The 27,735-nt window shown below is 34.0% G+C and overlaps 3 protein-coding genes across 3 annotated transcripts in view; 2 read left to right on the top strand and 1 right to left on the bottom strand.

Annotated features, from left to right (window-relative positions):
* The window catches only part of LOC127838884 (baculoviral IAP repeat-containing protein 3-like), a 219,464-nt gene that overhangs the window by 75,428 nt on the left and 116,301 nt on the right, over nucleotides 1–27,735 (top strand). The gene's annotated exons all lie outside the window — the stretch shown is intronic.
* LOC127839651 (85/88 kDa calcium-independent phospholipase A2-like) lies at nucleotides 4,724–14,217 on the top strand. Its single transcript, XM_052368034.1, has 9 exons — nucleotides 4,724–4,747; nucleotides 6,745–6,969; nucleotides 7,484–7,570; nucleotides 7,843–7,996; nucleotides 8,386–8,536; nucleotides 10,800–10,918; nucleotides 11,464–11,612; nucleotides 12,657–12,809; nucleotides 14,002–14,217. Exons 1-9 carry the CDS (start codon nucleotides 4,724–4,726, stop codon nucleotides 14,215–14,217), a joined length of 1,278 nt encoding a protein of 425 aa, XP_052223994.1.
* Nucleotides 17,017–24,394, bottom strand: LOC127839652 (uncharacterized). Its single transcript, XM_052368035.1, has 4 exons — nucleotides 24,221–24,394; nucleotides 23,394–24,006; nucleotides 22,541–23,070; nucleotides 17,017–17,061 (listed from the first exon to the last, which is right to left on the bottom strand). The coding sequence occupies exons 1-4, from the start codon at nucleotides 24,299–24,301 to the stop codon at nucleotides 17,017–17,019; spliced, it is 1,269 nt and encodes a 422-aa protein (XP_052223995.1). The 5' UTR covers nucleotides 24,302–24,394.

The raw sequence follows: 27,735 nt of genomic DNA on the forward strand, positions 1-27,735 counted from the left end.
ATTCACTTATACAAAGAAAATATCCAAAATCTATTATAAATACAGGTATTAAAAAAGCACTATCCATCCCTAAACATGAATTACTTTCAAAATCAACACAAAAGGACAAGAGTAATATAATTCCATTTATTTCAACACAAAATGCAAAAAATAAAGAACTGTTTGGCGTATTAAATAACAACATTGACATTTTAAAAACGGACCCGGTTATGAATAAAATAATTTCAGATCAGAAGATAATAAAATGTAAGCGACAGCCACCTAATTTAAAACGTCTGTTAACCAAATCTTACTTTTCATCTCAAGAACCAAGAGTATCAAAAAATGTAATGACCCTAGACGCGCCCTTTGTGGTTATATTACTGAAGGGAATTCTTTTGATTTTAATGGCAAAGTGTTCAGAATAAAAACTAATAAGTCATGTGATATACAAAATGTGATTTATGTATTACTATGCAATGGGTTCAATTTTTTTATATAGGCCAAACTGGCGATAAACTTAGAAATAGACGATCTGTCCATGAACAAGAAATGCGAAACCCCTCAACAAGACAGATGCCCTTAAGTAAACATTAAGATGAATGTTCACATTATGAACCAAAATTATTTTTTTTTTCCATTTTATAAGCTATTTTCGAACAATATTTCAGCTAGGTTAGCCAAAGAACAACATTTTATACATGTATTTAAACCCCAATTAAATTTCATTTGAATATTTATTGACGTTATGACGTCATAATTGATATGACGTTACTCCATGACATTTTGACGATGTAATATATTGTTTTATGCCCTGAATATATTATTATAATAATAATGTACAACGTTATTTGACGTTTAAAAACATTTTTCTTTGTTTTTTAAATTGTTCAGTCAAAAGACGTAAAAATGTAGTTAACATATAATTTCCATTGTTTTGATAAAGGCATTATGCCGAAACGTCAACTAAAGGAGTATAATCAGAGAGTTATAATTATTTAATATCCCTTCGGATAATTCAACTGAGCTTATATTATTATGTATTATATATATTTGAGACGATTCAAATTATTTTAAAACATCAACATTTTTTACGGTAGAAAATCAATACAGTCTTGAACCTTCAGAACAAGCTAAAGCGGCTAATTTCATCGAGTGATAAAATGCAGAATTATATTCTGTGCGTAACTGATTTTTTGTTCCTTATTGAGTCGTGCTCTGTGAAAAGGGTGTTTAATGCATGTGCGAAAAGTATCGTTTCAAATTAGCCTGTGCAGTCCGAACAGGCTAACCAAGGACGACTATTTCCGTTTTTATGATATTTTCCGTTTAAAGAGAGTCTCTTGTTACCAAACATCCAGTTTAGGCGGACAGTGTCGTCCTTCATTAGCCTGTGCGGAATGCGCAGACTTATCTGAGCTGACACTTAACGCTCCGGCATTAAACCCCCTTTTCACAGAGCGCGGCTCAATTGTATGTGTATGCCCCCAAAGTGAGGCATAGAGTAAGCGCATCGTCCACCATTTCGTCCTTACGTCCTTCCGTTTTTGTGGATCAGGAAATATTGAATTGTGTAAGGATTTAAATGTAACTTCATTCAATGATAGAAGTCATTACGGGGAAGGGCAGAGTTAGAGAACATTAAATATTTCATCGGTATTTATTTTCTTTTTCGAAGCATATCTTGAAAAATAGTAAACGGATCGAACACAAATTCATATGGGCCGTGCTTTGTGAAGAGGGGGTTTATTGCATGTGCGTAAAGTGTCGTCCCTAATTAGCCTATACAGTCTGCACAGGCTAATCAGGGACGACACTTCCCGCCTAACCTAGCTTTTTGCTAAGAAGAATCTTTCTTTAAACAAAATATATCATAAAAGCGGAAAGTGTCTTCCCAGATAGGCGTGTGTGGACTGCACAAGCTTATCTGGTACGACACTTTTGGCACACGCATTTAACCCCATTTTCACAGAGCGAGACTCATACATTGTTAATGAGGTTTGGGGGGGGGGGGTTATTTTATAACAAACACCATACAATTTAATAGGTTATCAAATTAAAGCAACAATAAAAATGATACATTATTAAATAAACATGATACAAATGCAACATTTAGAACAAGGATAATATTTATTTTTTGTTGATATATATAAATTTCAAAATTATTTTTTAACCGCACACCTCAAGCAAATGTTTGGTTATTATAAAAGTACAATGTTTATTTTCACCGCTTTTTTCATATTATGTAGCGTTTATATTTGTTCAAATGGTCACGTGCCTAAACATTCATCGGAAAAGAAAATGAATGGTGTGTACATAAAAGAAACGTTTCCCATGGAAAGTTGGTTGAGTTTTCAGAACAGTTCGATTAAATCCACATTAGATGAATTTAGTTTTTGTAAAATTGATACAAGATGTTTTTGTGTAAATCCTTTTGAGTAACAAGTTCTTGCCAGTGAAATTCAACAGCACACTTAATGAATGACAATTAATTTGTTTGTTTTTTACAAATTGGGCTAACTGCTTTGATGTTCATCCATAGTTTTTATGTCCCCGGTAGGGTAGCATATATCAGTTGAACTGTGGTCCGTCTGTCTGTCAGCCTGTGCTTCCGTCCGAAAATATTAACATTTGCCATAACTTTTGCAATATTGAATATAGCAACTTGATATTTGGCGTGCATGTGTATCGCATGGAGATGCACATTTTGAGTGGTGAAAGGTCAAGGTCATCCGTCAAGGTCAAAGGTCAAAAAAACAAAATCCAAGTGAAGTAACAAACCTGAAACGGAGATAATTTCTATTGTATATCATTTGGCAGGTACAAATCATTTTCACAAGAGAAGTAATATTTTTTAAAGGGATATAATAAAAAAAATATTCAAAGCGGCGCAGTAGGGGGAATTGTGTGTTTCGTACAAACACATCTCTTGTTGAAATTAAAAAGGACTCAAAAATGAAGAATTACTTGGCTAGTATGAAACTTAATCATTTTCAAAATGAAACACCAACAGGCAACAATTGAATCCATTAGGAACAAAAAACAAAAAACTAATGAACCAACTGAAAATGATTCTGTTGCTGCTATCAGGTACTTTCTAAAAATGTTGATTGTGTTCAAATTGTACTTTTTTATTTGATCAAAAGAAAATTTATTGAAAACTTTGAAGTCATTACTTATCTTCGATTACTTTATCTATTTTCAGCTCTCCGGCACCTCCGGCACCCTCTTCAGTGGTTTGGGAGACATTTTATTTACCCCTGTGTGTCTGTCTGTGTGTCTGTCACACTTGATGTCTGAACTCAAGTTCTATTTTGTGTTACATTCACTTTTATCATGCAAAATGCTGATTAGATAGCAGGAAATTGCATCATTTTAATGTGCCATTTTAAAAAAATCGACGACGGCAAGGGACACCCCTCCCGCACTCTCCCCAAACAGTTCAGCCCCCCCCCCCTCTGAAAATATTCTGGATACGCCTTAATGGTTGCATTTTGTAAGTTTTTCATATGTTTTATAGTTGGAAAACATTGATCTGCGATGAAAATTTGTCACGTTCAAATTTTGTTCGACAGCACAAAGTAAGTAAAGATTGCATTTTTCGTGTCGAACACATAAGTATGTATATGCTAAAACAACAACAACAGCAAATAATAAACACGTATAAGTCCTGTTCTGAGAAAAATGGGCATAATGCATGTGCGTAAAGTGTCGTCCCAGATTAACCTGTGCAGTCCGCACAGGCAAATCAGGGACGACAATTTCCGCCTAAACTTGATTTTCGGTAAGGGGGGACTTCCTTGAAACTAAAAATACCATAAAAGCGGAAAGTGTCGTCCCTGATTAGCCTGTGTGCATCGGACAGGATCTACTTGATCGACATCGAGGACCGTCAAAAGGTATTCGTGTGCAGTTTAGTAAATATCTATTCAGCGCTTTATAAGCCGACACACGAGTGCCGACATTGTACGACGGAAATCCGACCAACCGACCAAAAGACGATGTGTTAATTTAGATCAGGCTATATTAATACCAATATTTGGTGAAACTAATCCAGAAATTTTCATTGTTTTCATAATTTGTAAACGAATCAGAGCCGATACGACATGTTTAATATGAACTAGTTTCCAGTAAGATACATATGAAATCTTGTTCAGTGAAACTTTAAAATCACACCTAAAATATATATTGAAAACCTTAGTCCACAAGACACGGTTTGTCCCCCCATTCCACTTTATTCTCAAAATCCCATGTAAAAAAGCTATTACATGGTGACAACAGACGGCGAACAACCACCCACCTCATCAATTGAGTTTCATCATAAAAAAATGGGTCATATGCTATACACATTCAGCGTAATTAACGACCAACCCGAGCATTCTCACATAAAATCACGACAAATAGAAGGCACGCTCCTGACCTAACTGCGCGAATGCTCAATTATCGCATGACGCGGTCGAACTAATAATCATTAATGCTGAGATGAGCGAATGAAAACTGTGATACAGTAGAAAGTCGTTATATAAAGCACAAGATGAAACGGAGATTAGTACAGTGGATACTGACCAAACACCCTTGCCGCAGGAGTCACGATGATAAACATATTCAAGTCTAACGATCATGACTGTTTTGGTCGCTGGTAAACGCAAATAATTTCTGACAGAGATGTCATCTTGTTCGTTACACTACGTAAATTTCAACGATGCGAAAGAATTGGATCAAAATAAGTTATTGATCTGTAAATATGAACTTTGATGAAACGCAGATGGTAAGTATTTTAATGAATGTTTAATGTTCAATTTCTAACTGTGCGTGAATGTCAATTATGCGAATGAACCTGGTGAAAATAAGTTATCGATCCGTAAATATGAACTGTTTTGACAATTGGTCTCAGCTTTGATATTAGGAATCTAGTTATGCGTAATTTAAACCGTTGAAACACCTACTTATTATGCTTTCAAAATAAATAAGTCGACGTGCTTAGTTTGGAGTGTTTCTCCACGACGCTAAATTATTGTTTTCATACTGTTAAATTATTGATATTATTTAATCCTATTTAAAATGCCTGTCAGTCTGGCAAAATAATACATAAATATCTTATTTATTTATTCCTGAAGTCCGCACAGGCTGATCAAGGGAGAAACTTTCCGGTTGTATGACATTTTTAGTTAAAATGTAGTTTCTTCTTAGCAAAAATCCAATTTAGGCGGAAAGTGTCGTCCCTGATTAGCCAGTGCGGACTGCACAAGCTAATCTGGGACAACACTTTACGTACATGCATTATGCCCATTTTTCTCAGAACGCGACTCATATTATGCACGACCCATTCTTTTTCAGTCCGAAGTATACTACTCACTCATTTGTGCCGTGGGCGTCGCCATAGGATTAATGCTTGCAACATCTCAATATCCTTACATTCTTTTTATATATTCAATGAATGATCAATTTGTCTTAGTGATCATGTTATATAATCACCGGCGAAGGACCACAACTCTGACCTTCATTTAGCCAAATACACCTCATTTGAAATTACACCAATGAAAGTAAAAGTAGATAAAAGAAGCGGACAACTGAAAATTCTCGTAAACAGGAAATTGACGGAGATGTATAAAGATAAAAAAGCGATTCAAGCGCAAAAATAGGTACGTGGCATTTCAGCTGTTGTCTGCGCACTTAATGTTTATGCAAATGCGATTATTCTTACACCCGAGGTATAGATCTGAAAAATGATAGTCACGCACGGCGCAAAAAGAGTCATGATATAAGTTGACGGTTTCACTGTTCGGTAAGTTTATTGCTCTGAACGGCGCTAGCGAACTAAAGCTACTTCGAAGGGTAAGTCTTTGTAAATGACACGCTTTTAAAGAGTTAAGCTTTTCGTTTTAGGAAAATTTAACCTAGAGAACATATTAATTAAATACCGTTTAAAACAAGATTTCAATATAAAAATGCATCCATTTAACAGCATATCAAATATAATTAACCCTTTGCATGCTGGGAAATTTGTCGACTGCTAAAATGTAGTCTGCTGAATTTGTAAAATAAGCATTTTCTTCATTTTTTTTCAAAGAATACTATCAGAATAGCAAACAGTTTGGATCCAGATGAGACGCCACGTTCTGTGGCGTCTCATCTGGATCCAAACTGTTTGCAAAGGCCTTTAAAATTCGGTTCCCGCACTGAAAGGGTTAACAGTATGTTGAAGAAAAATAACAACAACAAAAAACAACAACAACACTGTACATCAATTTAATGGCGTATGAATGTTTCACTATTTGTTGCAACTTTAATTATAGCAACCATAGCATTGCCATTTTTCCATTATGGTTCATGTTATTAGCAATAGTGTTAATCGTGTATGCACTTATAATATGGAGTGTTTGTATTTTATATCCGCAATGTACTATTTTGTTTACTGTTTATTATTATTATCATCGTATTTTATGTATACGTGTTTCCCGTAAAAAAAAACGTGATATTATTGCTCTAAATTACTTCCAATCAGTGAATGCAATTTATCTTGATATTAGCGTTGGCCGAAACTTTAGAAAATACAAGTTATACCTGAGCAAAATTGAATCAAGCATTCGTAAAATACACACACGCACTCATTCACTGTTTAATAAAACGAATACTGAATACGTTATTACATAATGTATATCTTGCGATTGTTTAATAGTAAATCAAACATTACACTTTTAAACGTATAAAATCGTTACGAATCGTTTGCATATACGTTCAGGGGTTTTGTTTCTTACTTTTCAGAAGACAATTGACATGTCTTCCGTCAGTTACAAGATAATAGCACTCATAGCCCTTGGCGCAATGGCGCTTGGCAAAGATATTCGCTCTGGAAAGAATGGCCCTATGTCTGGAGGACTGTTCCCCATTGATTCCGACGATGACAAGTTTGAAGAGATAGCGCAGTTCGCTGCCAAAGATATTGGGTCCGAATTTACATTGGACAGCGTCGAAGATGCCAAAGCGCAGGTGGATATTTGAAATATTGTATTACTTTTAAAGCATTCCCGTTTAAGTCGCAAGTATTGCGTTAATATTATTGAGCTATATTTAAAAACAATCCTACTTTCTTTTCTCCCTTAGCCGGCACATGTTTAGTCGACTAATTTGGCTACATCTATAAACTGTTTAGTATTTATTTAGTATTTATTGATAAACTTTATTAAACATTATCAGAATTAATAAGTCAATACAAAAATTCATAAGTTTTTATGGACGACCAATTTGAAAAGACGTTTTTAAATGAAACTCTGCACAGGCCAGTTTTCTATAGTTTCCCAATTATGTTGCATCACAATAGTAAAACCACTGTACACGATATCTCAGTTTCGGGGTTAATATTGAACACCTTTGAATTGAAGTGTATGATCAAATATAATATAAACGCTACAATATGTGTGTACGTCAATAACAAAAATAATAATACTAAGCATTCTTCATAATTCCGTAGAGTTATCTAACATGACCTACTGTTTTCTTAAAGTTGCTTGACGAGACTGCAGAGGATTCTAACATTCAACCACAACGCAGTTTAAACGTATCAGGATGGAATATGGCTGAAGGGGGCAGGGTGAGATACTAATTATTTATCACAACTAGACTTATTGTTGAATCTTATTTGCGTTTTAAGCTAAATGCGTTTTCTGAGATTGTTCAATAAAAAGACAAAGTAAACAACAATTACAATCTGGCAATACGTACATGTTGCAGACAGGCTCTGGCCATGTGCAGCATGAATTACAGAAATGTGTCGTGTGCCTACATATGTTTGTTTAGCGTCCGTCATGGTATTGGATCTTGGTATATGATGCATAGTTACATATAATAGTCCTGTCTATCAAGATATTGATTATGGACGGTGGAGGCATTAGAGGACTCGTTATGCTCGAGATCTTGGAGGCAATCGAGAAGAAAGCGGGTCAACCAATACAACAACTGTTTGACTGGATTGGCGGAACAAGCACCGGAGGAATTATTGCACTGGGTATTGCAACGGGTAAGATACTTTTGACAACATCATTTGATTTTTTCCTCATAAAGTTATGTTACAAACACTAAAACATGATGACCTGCTTCATGTAAAAGCGATGACCCTTGTTCGAACGTTTGGGCATTTTGCAAAAAAACAACTTAAACAGTTTAAATTGTAATTGCGGTACATATTTATAAGATCTTACAACATTACACGCAAGTTTACTCTATAATCCTGATCTTGCTCGTCCTGGAGCGTGACTGGTAATCCCGAAGCATCATGATTCAACCAGAATTCAAACCGATGTTTAGTTTTACGATAAATACCGATTATGGGATAATAATGATTAATACGTGATTACTTGATATACGTTTTTTGCGTTTGTTAACTGGTGGTCATTATCCATTTTACAGGCAAATCCGTCTCTCACATTCGCAACATTTACTATAAACTGAAGGACCAAGTATTCACGGGCTCAACGCCGTACGATTCTGAAGTGTTAGAAAAATTGTTGAAAGAGCAATTTGGGGAAACAAGCGTTATGACGGATATAATTCATCCAAAGTAAGAAATGTAATGTAAAGTAAATTCCTGACTTTACCATGCCATTAATCCGATGAGTTTAAAATCTGCTAGTAAAAACATACACAACGATTTTTTATATATGTTTAATTTTGTATTTATAAACGAATATATTTATTTAATTTATCAATCTTCTTGTTTTAAAACACAAATGCATAACACATTATCACAACCACAACGACAACGATAAATTGGGGGACACAACTGTTTAAAACTAGGGATGGCAAAATTATTAGAATATTCGAATATTCGATTGAATGGTCAGTATTCGAATAACAGAATTGATATTCGCATATTCTCATTTTTTTCCAAACGTTATTGCCTTAATATGTAATGACCTGCGAGCCGCTTACAAATTGGCTACCGAAATTACTTGTGATTAACATGTCTGATGTGACGTTCTCCGTGTCAAACCAGGTATGTGTATAAGTACGTTAATACACATACCTGGCCAAACTGATAACGCGGCCCGTATCAGCGTTGATTGCGCAATGCAATATACACACTCTAAGAAAGGCCCCGAACTGTTGTTTGTCAACGGGGTGCCAATTAATGGCTTCATTTGACTGGCGAATAAAAACTAAGTTTCTGTGATCACAGTATGAACAGCCATTAAAATGAGTGAATTACTCAATTTGCGCATAATTTATATTTCAGCTGATCTGTCGATCAGATCTCCGACTTTCATTCATAAAATACCGGATTATTACGCTGGTGGAAAATGTATCGGCATGTTTTGGTTTTGTTTAGTTACAGCGCGTGCTTTCAGTGCATAAGCTCCGCCCATAATTATTCCAGAATAACCCATTGACGATTTTCTTCTCTGTTTATATGAAATTTGGCACGTGCCGTGCTAAATCGAGGCTCGCTTTACGTAACCTACGACGGGCTTCTTGGTTTCTAACCGGCATCTGGCGGCTAGGCAACGACATATGACATCATTATCGTTTTGAAAAATACGACTTTGTGTTAGTTTTGTGCTTGTTGATTTTGCAAAGAAAGTGCATCAATGGTTCACCGCGAAAAATGACAAAAGTGTGTCCTTTTGGAATTAAAGTACGTTATAAAGGAAAATAAAATTCTATGACATGATGTTTTTCCTTTTTTTTAAAACCTATTTATTTAAGCTCGATTGCGTAACAGTCTAAGCTTATATGAAACGCTCTCGAGTCCGTTTCCTTGGTGTCTATGGGGGAGATCTAAAGAACGCTCCCACAGAGGGGATCGAACCCGTGACCTCCCGATCGCTAGGCGGACACCATATCCAACAATAATATGTTTTTCCTTATATTTGCTCTTGAATATGTGGTGTACTTTGCATGCATTATGATATGTTTCTTTATAAAAATGTACACGCAATCGTTACTTGAAAAATTTCAAATAAAAATAAAATGATATAATATGTTATTTTCTCTTATATTTGTGCCCGATTACAGTATCGGTCATAGTATTAGCCGACAGCGATAAAATTATTTGATAGCAACGTTAACAATTAGCCTCGTATTCAGCATACAGATATAACTTAAAAAGCAATGGAAGTTAACACAGAACAAGTTTCACTCTTTTCTGATATATTTCGCTTAAATAGGCTTTACCAACGTTTTTTTTTACAATTAAGCTATATTTGCTTTCTATTTCTCAACAAAACAATTGTATATTCAATTGTATTTCTGTGTCAATTTATATTAAATATCCCAACTGGATACGAAACTGAGTAATAGAAGTTATATCCAACCAGCCGTTTATGCGAATGTTCGAATATTCGATTGAATGGATTTGCGAATATTCGAATACCGATATAGGTATTCGATGCCATCCCTATTTAAAACATATTGATAAAGAAAAAAATTTTTTTTATGCTTTCCGGTGGTCTATAGAGAAATATCAGTGAAATAAAACTGGTATTTCACTGCTTTTAACAGTGAATAATAACAGTGAAAAATATCGATATTTTTCACTGTTTTAATGTGAAATGACGTCATTTTTTCGACAAAATGACGTCATAAATCCAGCGAAATTATCCAGTTAAACTCTTTTTCAATGTAAATTTACGGTGAAAAAGTATAAAATAAAAAGAAAATTGGTTGGATTCGATGGAATATCGATTTTAATTCATTCGTGATCATAAAAAATACATATTTTCACTCGTGGCTGCGACACTCGTGAAAATATTATTGTTAATGATCACTCGTGAAATAAAATCGATATTTCATCGAATCCAACAAATATCCTCTATTTATTGCAGGGTCCTGATAACTGGAGTTTTAGGAGACCACAGGCCGTGGAAACTTCACATGTTTCGGTCGTACATGAAAGGATACAAGCAAGCAGAAAAAGGATTTTATCGCATCAAACCACCAAATGGTGATTCCAAAAATTTTATTTCATTCTTTGAGGTAGCACACTTTCGTATACGAAAGTACAAAAACAACCGTTAAAGGACTTATGCATACAATGTACCCATGGTATTAAAAGCTTTATTTTAAAACTGTGATCTAGCAATCGCTACAAACACATTAATATAAACGGGTAAATATGATAGACTTAATTAACTCTGTTTTAAATTTAACTAAAAATACAATATCGTTTACTTAAAAGAACACGGTTCAGCCAATACCGACGTTTACTCGTATATGACGGGGAACCATCAGACGTCCATTTGTTGTATTGACACATGGGCTTTTCCCGACAGTGTGCATGCATGTCTTTTGAATGATTTTATGGCTAAAACTATTTGCTAATGTAAAAACAGTTTTGTTTATATTCTCGTTCTACTTCTTCTGAGCTTTTGTCATATTTTGTATTATCCATGTTAAATCGGCTTTGTATATTTTTTAATAAGATCATATACACTCTGACTTTATATTATTTTAGAAATGCTAAAGATTAGGTGTTTTTCTTTTACCCAGAGCAGTTCATCTGGGAGACAGCCCGCAGCACGTCTGCAGCGCCCTCATACTTTCATCCGTACAATCAGTTCCTTGATGGAGGCTTGATGTCCAACAACCCTACCCTTGACATTCTCGCGGAAATTCACGAATTTAAGAAAGAACAAACGGTGAGCACGGTTTAAATAATTAAAAAACAATATACAAAACAATACCACTTAAGTGTGTCTACAAGGTACACACACACAATTTTTAATCAAATTAAGTAAATGCTAATGAATGTTAACGAAGAACAGATAACTTGTACATTTTACCAGTGTTCACGTTTACGCCGTTAACATATCTTACTACGCAGTGAATTTGCCATAGTCGAAGATAATTATTGACCGTTGCGCCCATGGGACGGACAACATTTCAATCGACACTTTACCTGTGTCCAAAAAAATCAGAAATTGACAAATGATGTCATGTGATAAACAATAAATATGATATCCGTATGTAATTTGGTAGTTATGCAAATAACTTTGTTTTAGTTTGTATATTGCGATAAAACTCTCTAATTTTCTAAACATTTTTGATTTATTTTCACAATGATTAATGATGTTTGTTTGATGATAGGAAATATATGAATTGAATCATGGGTTATTTAAATTGTTTAAACATAAACGTATATGCTTGAAATTGTAAGCAAAAATTAGGATGCAAACTATTGCGGTGTCATTGAATCCCCTGACAACGCATACACTGGTTTATCGTGAAGCTGCAAACATGTCTAATTGTCATGTCGTGTTTTAACCACTTTATTTTTACCCTAAGCACATTGACACATGCGATATTAGGAATACTTATACAAATTACGGTACATTAACAGGCTGAGGGTATGCACATTGTTTTCATGTGTTTGCATATTTATCAAATACACATACTTACGTTCACAAGGCGATTAAGATGTATCTAGTGCGATCATATTTCACACAAAATTATTAATTAACAAAACGAAGGAAATCACTAGTTATGTGCCGGAAGGCTTAAGTTTTCTGTTTAGAACTGCATGCTACATTGTGCGTTTATTACTTTCGTTCATAAAGGGTCAAGGTTTAAACACAATACTACGATCTCTTCAATTTGTTGTTAAGTTACTTAATAGATCGGCGCTATGTTACTTCAAACACATCGTTTAATTTGCGTTGTATGTGTTCCGTTTATGGTTGCAGAAAAAAGCTGATTCAGGTCGATCTCTGGACGTGGTGGTTTCACTTGGTTGCGGCCATGTGGACCACATACCTGTCACAGTCCCAGACCTAACCTCTGGTGGTGTAGGTGCGATCATACCCTGGCTGAACTTCGCTAAAGACGTATTATATCAGGTACATTTAATCTTAACAAAGTTCATGCTGAGATTGCTAATGAATGTTTCGAATAACTGAAGTTCGTGGTTAAAAGATGAACGTTACCGACGATAACAGTTACTGTACTTGTATATTAACAATAGATGACGCTTATAATGAAGCGCATGGTTCTTTTCACATTTTATCGAAATATTAGAATATCCATTGATTATTTTCATAAGACAGGTGGCTTTTTTTTTCGCCGTAGCTGTCTAACCTCACGTTTATACTTAATGTCTTGTGATATTTTATCACACCAGTCGCACTCGGTTACCATTATAAATATAGGGAACTAAAACCTAAGTTATATCGATTTACGAAAACTAATTACTATACATGAAGCATTTATTTTGGGATTGTACAAAGAATAATGTATTGTGGGTGACTTTTTATATTATGTGATGCCAGACAATTCTGATATGGGGTTGCAAAAAAGGGAGTCTTATTAATATTTTATTTGTCTCTAAGAAAAATTTGTTTCAACAATAATGAACAAAAAAGCTAATATATACCTATTTTCAGAATGCTTTTAGTAATTCATGAAAATGAGACAGCTATAAAGTTCGGTCGCTTTGTATTCATTAAACTTACGAAATTGTTCTGCATACAATTATAATCACCAGCATTTTAATGCACATTTAGCCAAAATTTACAAAAATCAGATTCAACTATTATAATAACATTACTATTGATTTTTGTTGTAAAACATATACAATATCATTTATATTTATTATTAAACATGGCTTGGGCGAACATGAGTTTTTATTCCATAAACAATGACGTTTAATATTGTTTTGAAAACCTTTCATGTATGTAATTGTTTCTACTACTCCACTTATATTTAGAAACATGTAAAAATAATCCATTTTAAACTACGCCTTTGAAAGCTCGGTTCTAACTGCAGAGGTAGGACTGGTTACGAGCCAAGCCCTGTCATATCCTGTCGCCTTGACACACAACGTCATAATGATCGATTAAAAGATGTTTTAATTAATTGAGCTCAAGTTTTTAGCTTTCATTTTATTTTATGTAAGCGGCTGCCAATTATGAAACGTTTTTTTTGTAGAACCAAAACACACAAGCTGTTTACTAGAACATCGTAAAGGTCTTAAGCATATTACTCACAAAGCAGCGTTTACATTTAAACCCAAAGAGTTGTTGTCAACTTCAGGTTTCAATATCGGACGGGCAACCGACGAATCGTGCAAGTGCTTGGTGCGAGATGATGAATGTTCCGTTCTTTCGGTTGTCACCGCTCCTGACAGAGGATGTTCCCCTGAACTGTGTCGATAAACAAAAGCTCGAGCAGATGATTCAGAAAACAAAATCCTATATTGGAGAACAAATGGATAGCATAACGAAGATCGCGCAGTATTTGAAAAGGTAGATCGCGAATTATTATTTTGAGAACTGATTGAAGGTCATCCTGAAATTAAAAACAATGATCTGGGTGTGAAGGCTGTGAACATTTTATTTTAAAAAATGACTGGAACATGCTTTTAAAGTGTTGACGAACTAACGAGCAATGCTTTCTTTGAATTTACATCTACGACGTCGTCTGAACTATATAGAAAACGATTATTTTCCAATGTAGCCTTAAATACATTTGCTCGAAATCCAAGAAGCTTTACTATAGGCCGCTTTTCTAGCTGCTTACAAGGATTTTATTAAGGATTTAAATTAATTGCATTGTGTACACATTGGAACTATTATATCTTTAATTTACTTAGAGTCACATTCCGTACTTGATCGCGCCTTACTCCCGTGAATTTTTTTTTAATTCGTTTATGCTGATTATTAACTATTTCTGTTTAAGAGCCTGAAGCATACCACTCAACGTGTCTCACCAGCTTGCAGTCAGGCTTCCAAGAATTGTGCTAGACTGCGACTGTTTTGCTAACAAAGAGGATGAACTTTTGTATAATATGTTACATGTAATTTGTTTACTTTTTTTATCTTTATACGCATACATGTGTTCGTTGGCATAATTTTTTTTTTTAGAAAACCTACTTAAAATTTTTAAAATATGTGTTGTTTTTTAAGTGTTTTTTTATTTTATTTAAGTGTGTTTGCATTGATTTGTTTGTTTACTTAAAAAAACAAAAATCAAAAGATAACTTTGTTTTAATGCTTAAATAATTGTTTAATAATATAAATTAAAAATGTATTGGATATTATTGTCAAGAATAACATTCATACAATACTAAGCAATGCTCACACATTATTATATTTGGATATGATTTAAAATGCTACATATTGTACACACTGTATAGTTTGGGGGTATGTTCGTTTTATGTATAAAACATATATATATATATATATATATATATATAATGTTGTTTGTTAAATCATATTTTATCAGTATATATTGAAAGGATCTTAAATGTCAATGAATTGAAAATCTCAAGATGTAATCAGTTCTTGAGATAAACATTTAAGTATTACACAACTCAAATGCAAGACGAGTTTAATGCTAGCACATCTAATTTACTTCAGAATGTACTATTAGACAATCTGGATAATGACTTGAATACTTCTGCACTTGTTTATGATTTAGATAGTCGTGAGATCACATGGAACAACAATTACGTCAAGTACTTTTGTTTAACAAACTTGTTTACCTCTACATATAGCATACATTTTAAAAATGTGGAGCTCTAAAGTCATAATCCGTAGAACTAAATACATTCCAGTTCGAAACTTACTGCATTCTTTATAAACAGGATGAACCTTTCAGGTCATGTTTTACCTATCCTTGTCGAACATCTGCTGATCTTATTTTAGATTATTTCCGTAATTTAGCAATCATGAGTTCGTCCTTTTATGTGAATATAAAGTGTAAGAAATTCAGCATCGTGATTTTCTAGCTAAATTTGTGTCTCCGATGCAAACAATCAATCAAATAATAAGGCTGTTATTAAAAAAGAAGTGTTAATCTGAAAAAGTCCAAAGTAAAAAGTGGAATGCCTTCGAAATATCTGAACGTAAAGCGATATTAAACGTAATAAAAATCATATCTATATGCGTTGAAAATTAATTAATTCCGAAAAACAATTATATAAAATAAGGATATTCCCAGCCATCACGAAAACGTACTAAGAACATTTTCCTAACGTTAGCCCAAACGTTACAGAAACGTTGCATTGCAACGTTCTCCTGACGTTAAAATGTATGGTGTGCTTAACGTTCCCGAAACGTTGCGGAATAACGTTACAATGTAACCTAAAAAACAAACCTCAATATAACTGTTATTTTGAGTTTAAAACCAACGGAAATTAATTCTACAAAAGTTTATTTTATGAATGTAAAAAGTACACAAATATAAATCCACAAAAATACAACTGCATGACAGTCACATATACAAGTTCATAACATTTTCTAAACAATAGAGATTATATTTAAGTGCCAAACTAATTTATGCAGGGATTTTTATGAATTTTTATTTAAAAAATAACCGTCAATTCATCTTTTTAAATGTTCAAAATGCTTATTTTATTCAGACCTTTTAATTAAACCCATTTTAAATAAGGTGCATTATTGATGATGAACTTTGTCTATAGCTTGCGTAATAAACTACAACCTTTGTTGGCCAATAAGCACGTCATACTTCATATAATATTCGAAACACACTGAAACATATTTTAAAGATATTGAACTTCACACAAGCGTATAGACAGATATATGTTCCTTTAATTTTTTCTTCATTAACTAAATCCAAAAATATTATTTATACTGTATAAAACTTGTTTGTTATTTGACCAGTTAACACAACAATTTATTCTTTATTAAACAAATGTAAATAATGTGCATAAAAATCTTTGTATTTGAAGAGTCAGATATTTGGTAGCGTGATATAATTATAATCAATATTTACAGCCAACAGTTTAAACAAGTTGCCACAGAGTTATTGAAATGATATGGAGTAATTTGCCCCATGCTAAAGTGAACACATTTTGTGAAGAAAAACAATTCAAAACATTTAAATATTACGTTATACACACTTCACAATGAAGTTTGTCTCTTTCAAACGATATTTACAGAACTACCGGTTTATCTCTTATGCATGTTTGGTCTTCGATCATGAGTGTTAAGTAATTAACTGCCTTTACAAAAATGTAAATGTTCCTTTCAAGATATTTAAAAAAAGAAGACGAAAATATCGTCAATTAATCTGTGACAAGACCATTTATCTTGAATCTTGATCAGTTGGAGGTGGATCTTCGTTGGCATCCTGGAAATACAGAATACACCAAAGTTATTTAATAACTTTATCTAAATGAAATATAACGCACAAGTATATGCTGCTTTGCGCATGCTTATTAACGATATTAATATTTGAACGGTACATTGGTTTAGAAAATTTTCATTGAAGCTTTCAAGTTTTATGGGCGCGAGTTCAAACTCTATTCAGACCATTTATATATTTTGTTACATTTTAACTTTTGTTAATGATGTCATCAATTAAGTACTGCTACTATAAATGTTATATTCACAATCACTATTGTTTGCGATTCCACGGTGTTATTGAATATTTACATTCTTTTAGGAAAATAAAAACCAATATTCTCCTTTAATAGAACATAAGCACAATAGGATTTACGAGACTACAATTATTATTTTACATTTGATGACTGTACTTTACTTGAATTTATGAAGCCTGTTCACAACAATAGCATTACGTTATAACATTCTGAAATAAGATAGTTAATATACAGGTAATAGCAGAGTTTTGATGCACTATGGTTTCTAAAATCTAAATACATACATAAAATATCAGTAAAAATACCTTATTTGACGTTGGCTATATTTACGACGGCTTCCAAATTATCTTTTGAGCGAAACTAAAGGCTTATTAGCGCCAATCGCAAGCTCCACGGGTCAGTTTATGAACTAAGGAATCGGGCGTTGGCAGGCGGTAGATATTAAGATAAGAGAAGGGAGCTACCATCTCGATCGGTTATATATATTCGAAGCGAAAAATGGATAAAAATACACATTTTCGTTCCAGCGAATTGACTTTTAAAACACTTATATCTACAACTCAGCCTAATTATAGACATAAAATACTTTTGCCCCATCACACACTGTATTTAGTTGTTTCGAAAATACTATTACCGTACTTCGTGTCAAAGGTCAAATACAGTGGACGTAAACAATAACGATTCACTACGATATAAATTCGGACCACAATGATGCTTTATTAATTGTTTAATATTACTTCAAAAAGTACCAATTAATATATTGCAAAAGGGCTTGGAGCATTTTTAACACCCACTATATTCAATTAATTAACGCACACGTTCATTTAAATATTTATACGCAATACGCTTTTTTACGTTGATAGCTTGTAATTGTTTTGTTCGTTTGTTTGTTGTTGTTATTTCTTTTTACACAAATCGATTGCCATGGTTGAATAATTAACTAAAAATGGGTTAACCCACGATGTGTTTGCTAATGCTGATGACACGTTATTATAACGTTCTTATAACGTTCTGCGAATTTTAGGGATGTAACGATGGAAGTTGGTTTCCCGATAACGTTACAACAAAAACGTTGTAAGAACGTTACAGGAACGTTACACTTTTTATGTCCAACGATACATAATTGGATCGTAAAAATATACTGCTCAAATGTGACTTTCATAACATATATTTCATATAACTAACTAATACTGATACTTTGATTTTTGTTACAACGTTCTTAAAACGTTCTGGGAACGTTTTGTGTGATCATAACCTAAACAAAACTTAAGCGTAGCGTTATTTGAACGTTACATGCTAGCTGGGTTAGTAAGACGCATACTTCTGCACGCTTTTCTTATACTATTTAGGTAACATATTTTACAGATTAGTGAAAAATCATCGTATATAGCTATGACGCGACGGTTCAATAACCGGAGTGACATAATTTTATGAAAAATGAAGGAATATTCAATTGTTGTTGACAATGAACAAAACAATTCTTCAACTAAGGCATTATACTGCTTCTACAGTAAACAAAAAGCGATCAAAGTTACATCTTAATTTGTTAATAAATCGTGACCATTCATCCGCTTAAGAGTTTTCCATTACTTAAGACTTACACGGGCTTGTCGACTACATTAGCTTCGGACGAAGAAGCTTAAATAGCCTTTAGCCTTCTTATTGCACCATGCACATGTAAGCAGTTATTCAATTTACTAGTGGCGCTTTTATTGATATTATATCGAACCGTGCCAGAACTTGAATGTACAAATGGCCACACAAGAGTTATAATAAACTACAGACTAACAAGTATACGTAGCAATGGTAATTGCACACCGACGATAAATTGACGTAAAATAACGCATAAAGCCGAAAACACTTATGTCGCTATTTGTCGCATTTGCATTGCTAAATGCCGAAAAACGAATCTTAATATAGTATCAGTAACGCTAGCAGTCGGTCGCAAATGGTGTATCAATAACGTTTATTGTCAAAACAAACATACATGGTACATGACGCAACATCAACGATTAATATATTATCTCTTTTTTCGCTCACTTTTAAGTTAATTCTATCCTTACATAATCTTTTCGAACATTCATTCGCTCTGAAAATATTGCTGTTTCTAACAGTTTAAACTTACACACTTAGTGAATATCAACATCGCACAAAGTTTAAAAAATACGTCCGTTACGGTTCAAGATTGCATGAAGAAATAAACGAGTTAATTTTACCTTTGTTCTTAAATATGTGAATCCATCGTTACGATAATAATTTATGTTATTTGAAACATTAAGTTTTTGTAGCCTTTGGTTTGGCTTCAATATTTTAATCGAAAGATATCTTCTAATCCACAAGAGAGTATTAAACGAAACTTGAAGGAATTGATGAATGGTTTATTCTCGTTCGATGTTATTCAAATCGTTGCGATCCGTTGCATATGAAGGTAACCAAAGCTTCAAAAATAAATAAAATAATCATTAAACCACAAAACCGTCGGCTCGAAAACCGCAAAAGTCAGAAGTTTATTTGATATGAAGCATTATCCGATGGTCTTTAATTGTTTTACGAGATCTAAACTGTTTACGACCCATGATTTATTTAGACCTACATAATATACACATATATTAAATCTGAAACCGCAAATATATATAAAAACAGCTTACAAAGTTAGTAAATCTTTTCCGAAATCGAATTGCTCATGTTGTTTTTAAAACTAGGTTCGTAACGTTTTGAACTGTTCATCAAGTAATTTCGTGTTAATCATGCCAATTGGGTCACATTTGGTCAAGTTTTCAAGAGTCATGATAAAGTTAAATATCTTGTCTGAAACCGCAAGGATTGGGTCAAATATTTTGTCAGTAACATGAATGATAGATCTCTACAAGTATGCTTCAATTTTGCCCCTGTTATAAATATTGGCCCCGTCCTGTTTACGCGTCTATTGTAAATCATGCATCTGGGGTCTTTATTAGCCCCGCCCTATGTGTAACTTAGTATCCTTCTTTGTATATAATAAAACAAAGTCTACTCTGAAACCGCCGTATTTTTATTATATATATATATATATATATATATATATATATATATATATAATTTGTTTTGTGGTTCGGTACTGTATTTGTTTTGCGGTACAGAGCTTGGTTAACAGTTAAGTCGCAATGATTTATCTTATACTGAAAGTAATATGTTAACCCACAAATCTGCCAGGAACAATTAAGTGTGCTTTTTCTGTCTCGCAATGCTGCAGAAAACGACGTGGTCTACTATGTTGGACTTATTTTGACAAAATATGGTTTCTGCTTAGGCGAATTCATACTGTTAAAATCGCAATCGAAGAGGGCAAAACACGTATCTAAGAAAAAAACCTCTCAAACCATGGATGAAACTGACGCTATGTGCACATCACACAGATACACGGAAACCAAGATTGAGCGACATATTGTCTCACCAAATCATTCCAAACAAATATCAGCATATATTACTTAAATAAACACGATCGCTGCAAATGCGGTGTTGACGACTGGTAAGCATCCGATGATCCTGGCTAGCCGCGCTTTGCACCAAAATTGTTTATGTTCAGTATAATTAGCGTTTCATGGCGTTGTTATTTTGACTCGTATTCGCTACACAAATGCGATTTTAATCTGCAGTTTTCGGTGTATTTCGATCAAGGATATATTCATGTACGTGAACAATGCTACAAGTTTGTGTTTCTTCGTGCGTTCGGTGCAAAATCAACTGGTGTCCAAACCGAGTCATCCGAAAAAAGGGTACAGTTTGCCTATCAAAATGCATTTTGGAGGGTTTATGTTGGATTGTGTGATGATAGTATTAGGTGGAATTTATTGTATACTATAGTTTAAGTACCACAGGTATGTCTTGTTGAGTTTCTTGACAGTCAAAACAGTATTTAAAAAAAAACGTTCAAATTTAGGATAAATCATCACGTGTTTTGTTTTCTAAACCAAGAGTCAAATCATAATATCACAGTTTGTTTTATTGGTCGGGTAGTAACATCTGCATTTGTTTTATGGGTCGGGTAGTAACATCTGCATTTGTTTTGTGGAATAGAGCTCGGTTTACAGTTTAGGATCAGCCGCAATAATTTCTGAAGACTATTTTCAAACTGAAATATTAATTGATCTGACAGGAAGAATAAATTATAGAATATGACTGTGTGTCGATTCTTGTCCAGATGCTTATCTCTTGTCACACAATCCATATCAATAGAACAGTTTCAATTTTCTACCCAAAACCTGTGAAACACTTGTAAGCGATTTGAAATGTTGTCTCTTGAATGCAAATATGTTTCATAATAACCTCTGCTAACAGTCAGAAACTGGAAAAAAGTTATAAGCGCACGAAATGCTTCTTTTACCCAGGGTTCCCTCTGGCCTTTAAAAAGTTGTCGCCACTTATTTTCGCAAAATTCAAAAAGTTGTCGCCAAACAGGGGCCATATTGGGACAAACAAGATTTAAAAATACCAACAACAAATAAGCATTTAACAATGTTTAATAAGGTGATTTAATAACAGAAAATTTAACAATAATGATTTTAACAGCACATTTTACAATTTTATTTTATATCTTCATATTAAATAAGGCATGAAAGAACATTATACAATCATTGTATAATGTTCTTTCATGCCTTATTAAATTTGCAGATACAATACTACAGTTAAATGATCAGCATATTTAATAAGGCATGAACTAATACAATACAACAGTCCAATGATCAGCATATTGAATAAGGCATGAAAAAATACAATACAACAGTCCAATGATCAGCATATTTAATAAAACATGAAATAATACAATACAACAGTCCAATGATCAGCATATTGAATAAGGCATAAAATAATACAATACAACAGTACATTGATGATTTTACAGTAAGTAAAACATAAATGCAACACATAACAATAAAATATACAATACAAAAATTGTTCTTGTTTAGAATTCTTCTTCACCCCTTGGGCTTCTTGCACGTCTGACAAAGTAGCCTGAAACTCATCATTGAAAATTTAGTTCATGAAATATCACAATTATGTTTAAGCTTTACCAATCTTACCACAAATGCTACAGAACTACATCCTAACTTACTCCTACATCCTAACAAACCTTTACTTCAAAATTCGACGTTTGTTCACTGAAGACCATTTCATGAAAGCCCTGTCAAAGGGGAACTCCTCTACTTTCCTGCTATCAAGAGAAATCCTTAATAACTTATGCAACCTACTTACATGTAACCTGTTCCTAAGGCAGGTTTTGATGAGGTTCTGTTTGCTGAACCCACGTTCACAATCTACTGTACTTACTGGTGCTACCAACAACCTCTCTGCTGCCTCTGCAGCTGCAGGGTACACATCTTTTTTCTTAATGGCTAGGTTGGCAGAGTCCCTAGAGTTACCTACAATTTTATTCCCACTGTCTACAAGGGACTGCATGAAATTCATGAACATGCCTAAACTCTCAAGACATCCCTCAAAACCTACACTACATAGGTACTCTGCCACTACATCTACATGCTTTACTTTGCTGTCCTTTGCAATGGCTGGGTTGAATAGAATGCTCAACGATGTAAGGACTCCAGCATCATGGTTGTCGGCAAATCTGTCATTCATGCTTCTGATGATACCTGCTGAAAAAGAATCACAAATACTTACTGCTTCCTGCCTTTGCTTGCTACTGTCCCTGATGGTGTGGCCTTGAAACTCAAACGTTTCTAAGCCATCATCCCCTGTCCTGGGCTCTACTGGTACCTGCTGAAGAACTTGAGTGAGACGATTTCCAGACTAACCTGCAGTGAGTTTTTCAATCAACTCGATGGTTGTTGTCAGAAGCGGACTTACCTGTGCAAAGTCGAGGTTCTGTTTCTGAAAGACTTGGAGAGCACTGCCAGGGGTTGGAGGACATCGGCTAGAAAATGCACCACATACACAAACTTGTAACATGTGATTGGCTTATAAAGACTGAGAGCCTTACCCGATTTCTCCTGTAGAAAAACAGACACTAAGTTGCTGAAGTTCTGGATCATGGCTTCCACAGACCCATTAAAACTGAGCCACCAAGTGTGGAAGACCTCTTTAAACTAACCTGCCTGCCCTGGGGTTATCTTCTGGATTGCTTCCAGCATGGCAGTATTCTTAGGTGAAAGGCTGAAATACTTATACACACTATTCAATATTTCCTGAACTTTCACCAAAAAGGGAATAACATCTGCCCCTGAGCAGCAACTCAAGGCTAGCCTGTGTGCGATGCAATGTGTAGCTAACAAGCCAGGATTGTCTGCTTTTAGCCTGTTGACTACCCCAGACTTATTTCCAACCATGACTGATGCCCCATCTGTACTTATTTTTGTCAGTTTTGTTATGTCAATACCCTTTTCTCCCAGGGTGTTTACAACTTTGCTGTAAATTGATTCTGCATCAGCCCTGTACAAAGAATTGATTGATAAGAAGTATTTTTGAGGCAATACAACATCAACATTGTTCTTTTCAAGAATTCTTATATATATGATCAATTTTTGATGGACAGAAATGTCCGTTCTCTCATCTATCATGAGACTAAACTTGCTACTTTCCTTGATCTTCAGGAGTAGGTCTTCCTCCACAACATCTGACAAAGAATCCTGGAACTCATCGATGGAAGTGGAATGTTCGTATGACGTCCGACTGTCAACACACAGGTCAGCAAGTTTGGACAAACCCTGATAAGAATCATCGCATCAAAGTGTCTTATTCATAACATGTATATCAAAATGGTTACTGTGTTAATTATCATAATTGACCTCTATTCGAGTTTTGGTGCAAATACATATTTTACCAAGTATGCCGTGTTGCTATGTATTTGATTAATACATTTACCTTAGTCAAATATGAAATAAACACACATAATGGTATTTGTGTTACTTTTTTATTTACCTGGTACATCATGAACTTGTTCATCTCTGGCAACATGCTACTGGGTAGATCTTCCTTGGCTAGGAACAGAACATTTGCCATGGCACATCAGACAGCCGCCTCGCTCTTGTTGATGATAACTTCCTTGGCAGCCTGCATATCTCGCCGGAGTTGTGATGCTTCAACTGCCTTCTGGTGATCATAAAATACAAAAAAACAACAACATAATAAACAAATATGAAAATACTATGAAAATCAATTTATTTGTGTAATACATTGACATATTTATAGTGACATTGAAATTTCTGCTACTGACAATAACAGCATATATATGTTATACATATTTTCTAGCATTTGACCCACTACATAGTGCCCAGAACACAACACAATTAAATTAAATTTTAGTATTGGAGTAAAAATAGTTTTGAGTAAATCTCACCTTTGGTTTTCATATGCTTCACAATGTTTTCCTTCTTCAACACAGTGCATCCTGTAGTAAATGAATTATTGAGTTTTGATGAAATACAGAGTTCGCACAACATAGATTTTGTGTTTGCATCATACTTAAGAAACGGAAATTCTGATATCCAACTGTCTTTGAAATTTCTGTTAGAAGGTGAATTTAGAGTTTTTTGCATTTTGGAAGGAGTTTCAAAATCATCTGATTCTAAAGTTCGCTTTTTTATAGGGGTCATGCACTGTGAATTTCCCATTTTGACGAGTGAAACTGAGTATATTATGTCACGTTTATATAGCACTAATCAATCATGTTTGGTTAACCACGCATGAAGGGAAACTACTTACCAAACAAACAGACTGGCCAACCGCTGTTTGTTTCCCTGCATCCGTACATGATTGTTGATTATCACCACAAATCAAGCTGTGTTTTGATCGGTGTTTCATCCTTCCAGACTTGGTAATTAAGATAACTTGCAACAACACCCCAAATAATCGCAATTATCACCATAACATGCCACTTTGCGGTAGTCTGCAGTCAGCACCACGCTCCATTGATTACAGCTGTATCGCTTACATCATGGAAATCTATAGTATTACGACTGCCGTAAAGCAAATTGGTAAACACAGCGTCTTTTGTCATTTTAAGAAAATATGTACGCAGAAAAATGCCGATTTTTTTAAAATCGCCATTTACGAAATTTGTCGACAGATTTTTTATTTTGTCGCAAATGGCGCCAATGGCGATCGACAGCGGGAACCCTGTAATTTACCAGCATAATAATGTCTAGTCACATATGTTTTAATATTTGTGAACAAATAAGTGTTTTCTGTACCCTATGTAAGTCTGTCAAATTTTCTAAGCATTCCCCAAAGTATACATATTGGCAAATTCTAAAGTAAAGCCTTCATAACATGTTTGTTGTAAAGTGCATAAAAAAAGGTATTAAAAGAGAAAAATTGACATTTGGGCTATTTTGCAGGCATGTTTGTGACCCAAATCATTTTATGATAACAATGCATATTGACTAAATAGTGTGGATCAATTCATGTTCATTTTATGAGTAGTAAAACACTGTCAAAATCAAAACCGCACAACTGTACATCCACAGTCAGGTCAATTCTTATAATCATTCCCCATAGTATAGATATTTGCAAATTCTAAAGTAAAGCCTTCATAACATGTTTGTTGTAAAGTGAATAAAAAAGGGTATTAACACAGAAAACTGGAAATTTATTTTGCAGGCATGTTTGTGACCATTTTATGGGCAGATTCACTCAAAAGTGTGGATGAATTCATCTCATCATAGTATGAATTTGTGAAATGCACAAGTGAACATCCACAGTCAGGTCAATTCTTCTAATCATTCCCCATAGAATAGATATTTGCTAATTTTAAAGTAAATTCTCCAAAACATGTTTGTTGTAAAGTAGATAAAAACAGGTATTAACACAGAAAACTGGAAATTTTGGCTATTTTATGTTTGTGACCCAAATCATTTAAATGCATATTGACTAAACAGTGTGGATCTCATCGTTGTATGAATTTGTGAAATGTACAACTGTGCATACTGGTCATTTTTCTGATCAATGCCTATAGTAGATATTTGAGATTTTAGAAGTAACATGAAAAATACACACACAGATAAATGGAAATTTTGGCTATTTCATGTCTGTCTTCCAAAATCATTTCAATGTATATTGACTCTACCTGGTTGATCTGATCAAAAGTCAGAATGGTTAAATGCAAAACGCTTTCTTGTGTGAAAAAGAAATCTGGGTTCACGCCCCAGTTCTGGCTGAGACTGTGAAACCATATTATGAGTCAAGAAAGCATTTTTGGAGGCTGTATGCAATTGAAACTGGTTCAACAATGTTGAATTATCTGATCATGTCTGTAGCAGTTCTTAATGAAAATTAATGTTGACTGTGTATAAGGAATTATGCTGGCCAAAATGAACAGGTCTTGTCACAATAATTGATTTCAATGTTGAAACAGATCACTGTATTAGCTGACATGTTCCAGTTTAGAATTTCACATAGTATACCATAGTATCATGATATTTGTCAACTTTACACAACCATGTGAATACTGATAATAACAGTTAATGAACTACATTTGTAAATTCTGTTCTCTTCTCTTGAGTGCACAGTGTGTGTAAAGTAGAGTGTAAATTACTTTCTACAGTTCAGTGCTGCACTTGCACGAATTTAAATTTCAGAATTGTGGAAATATACACTGAGCATTGTCAAGTGAAGCTGTCTAATATATTTTGTTTCTGTTGAAAGATGAACATACAGGTCATTTTGTGAAATTTTGCAAACTAACTCTGTGTGTGTGATATTACCATATAAAATATTAATATGAATTTTGATGTACAAAAGCGGCATGTTATGTTTGGTTGAAAACAAGTGATAAAATGTATTTTCTAGTAAGCACTTACATTAAAATTTACCCTGTATAATCTGTTTGGTTCAAAACATCTGAAACTCTGCATAGCAGTCATGAATATACACAAACGGAAATATTTGAGTGGCACAATATGGTGAGCTACATTCTATAGTACAAAGCTGGATAGAAAATTTATTGCTTTTTATGCTACCTCTGATAAAAACTGAAATATTCTCACATATTAAGTAGTGCATGGTATTCAGTTACATCAAGTCAAAAGAAGCATTTCGTGCGCTTTTAACTTTTTTCCAGTTTCTGACTGTTAGCAGAGGTTATTGTGAAACATATTTGCATTCAAGAGACAACATTTCAAATGGCTTACAAGTGTTTCACAGGTTTTGGGTAGAAAATTGAAACTGTTCTATTGATATGGATTGTGTGACAAGAGATAAGCATCTGAACAAGAATCGACACACAGTCATATTCTATAATTTATTCTTCCTGTCAGAGCAATTAATATTTCAGTTTAAAAATAGTCTTCAGAAATCATTGCGGCTGATCCTAAACTTTAAACCGAGCTCTATTCCACAAAACAAATGCAGATGTTACTACCCGACCCATTAAACAAATGCAGATGTTACTACCCGACCAATAAAACAAACTGTGGTATTATGATTTGACTCTTGGT

The sequence above is a fragment of the Dreissena polymorpha genome, chromosome 7, assembly GCF_020536995.1.
Source record: "Dreissena polymorpha isolate Duluth1 chromosome 7, UMN_Dpol_1.0, whole genome shotgun sequence".
Taxonomy (NCBI): domain Eukaryota; kingdom Metazoa; phylum Mollusca; class Bivalvia; order Myida; family Dreissenidae; genus Dreissena; species Dreissena polymorpha.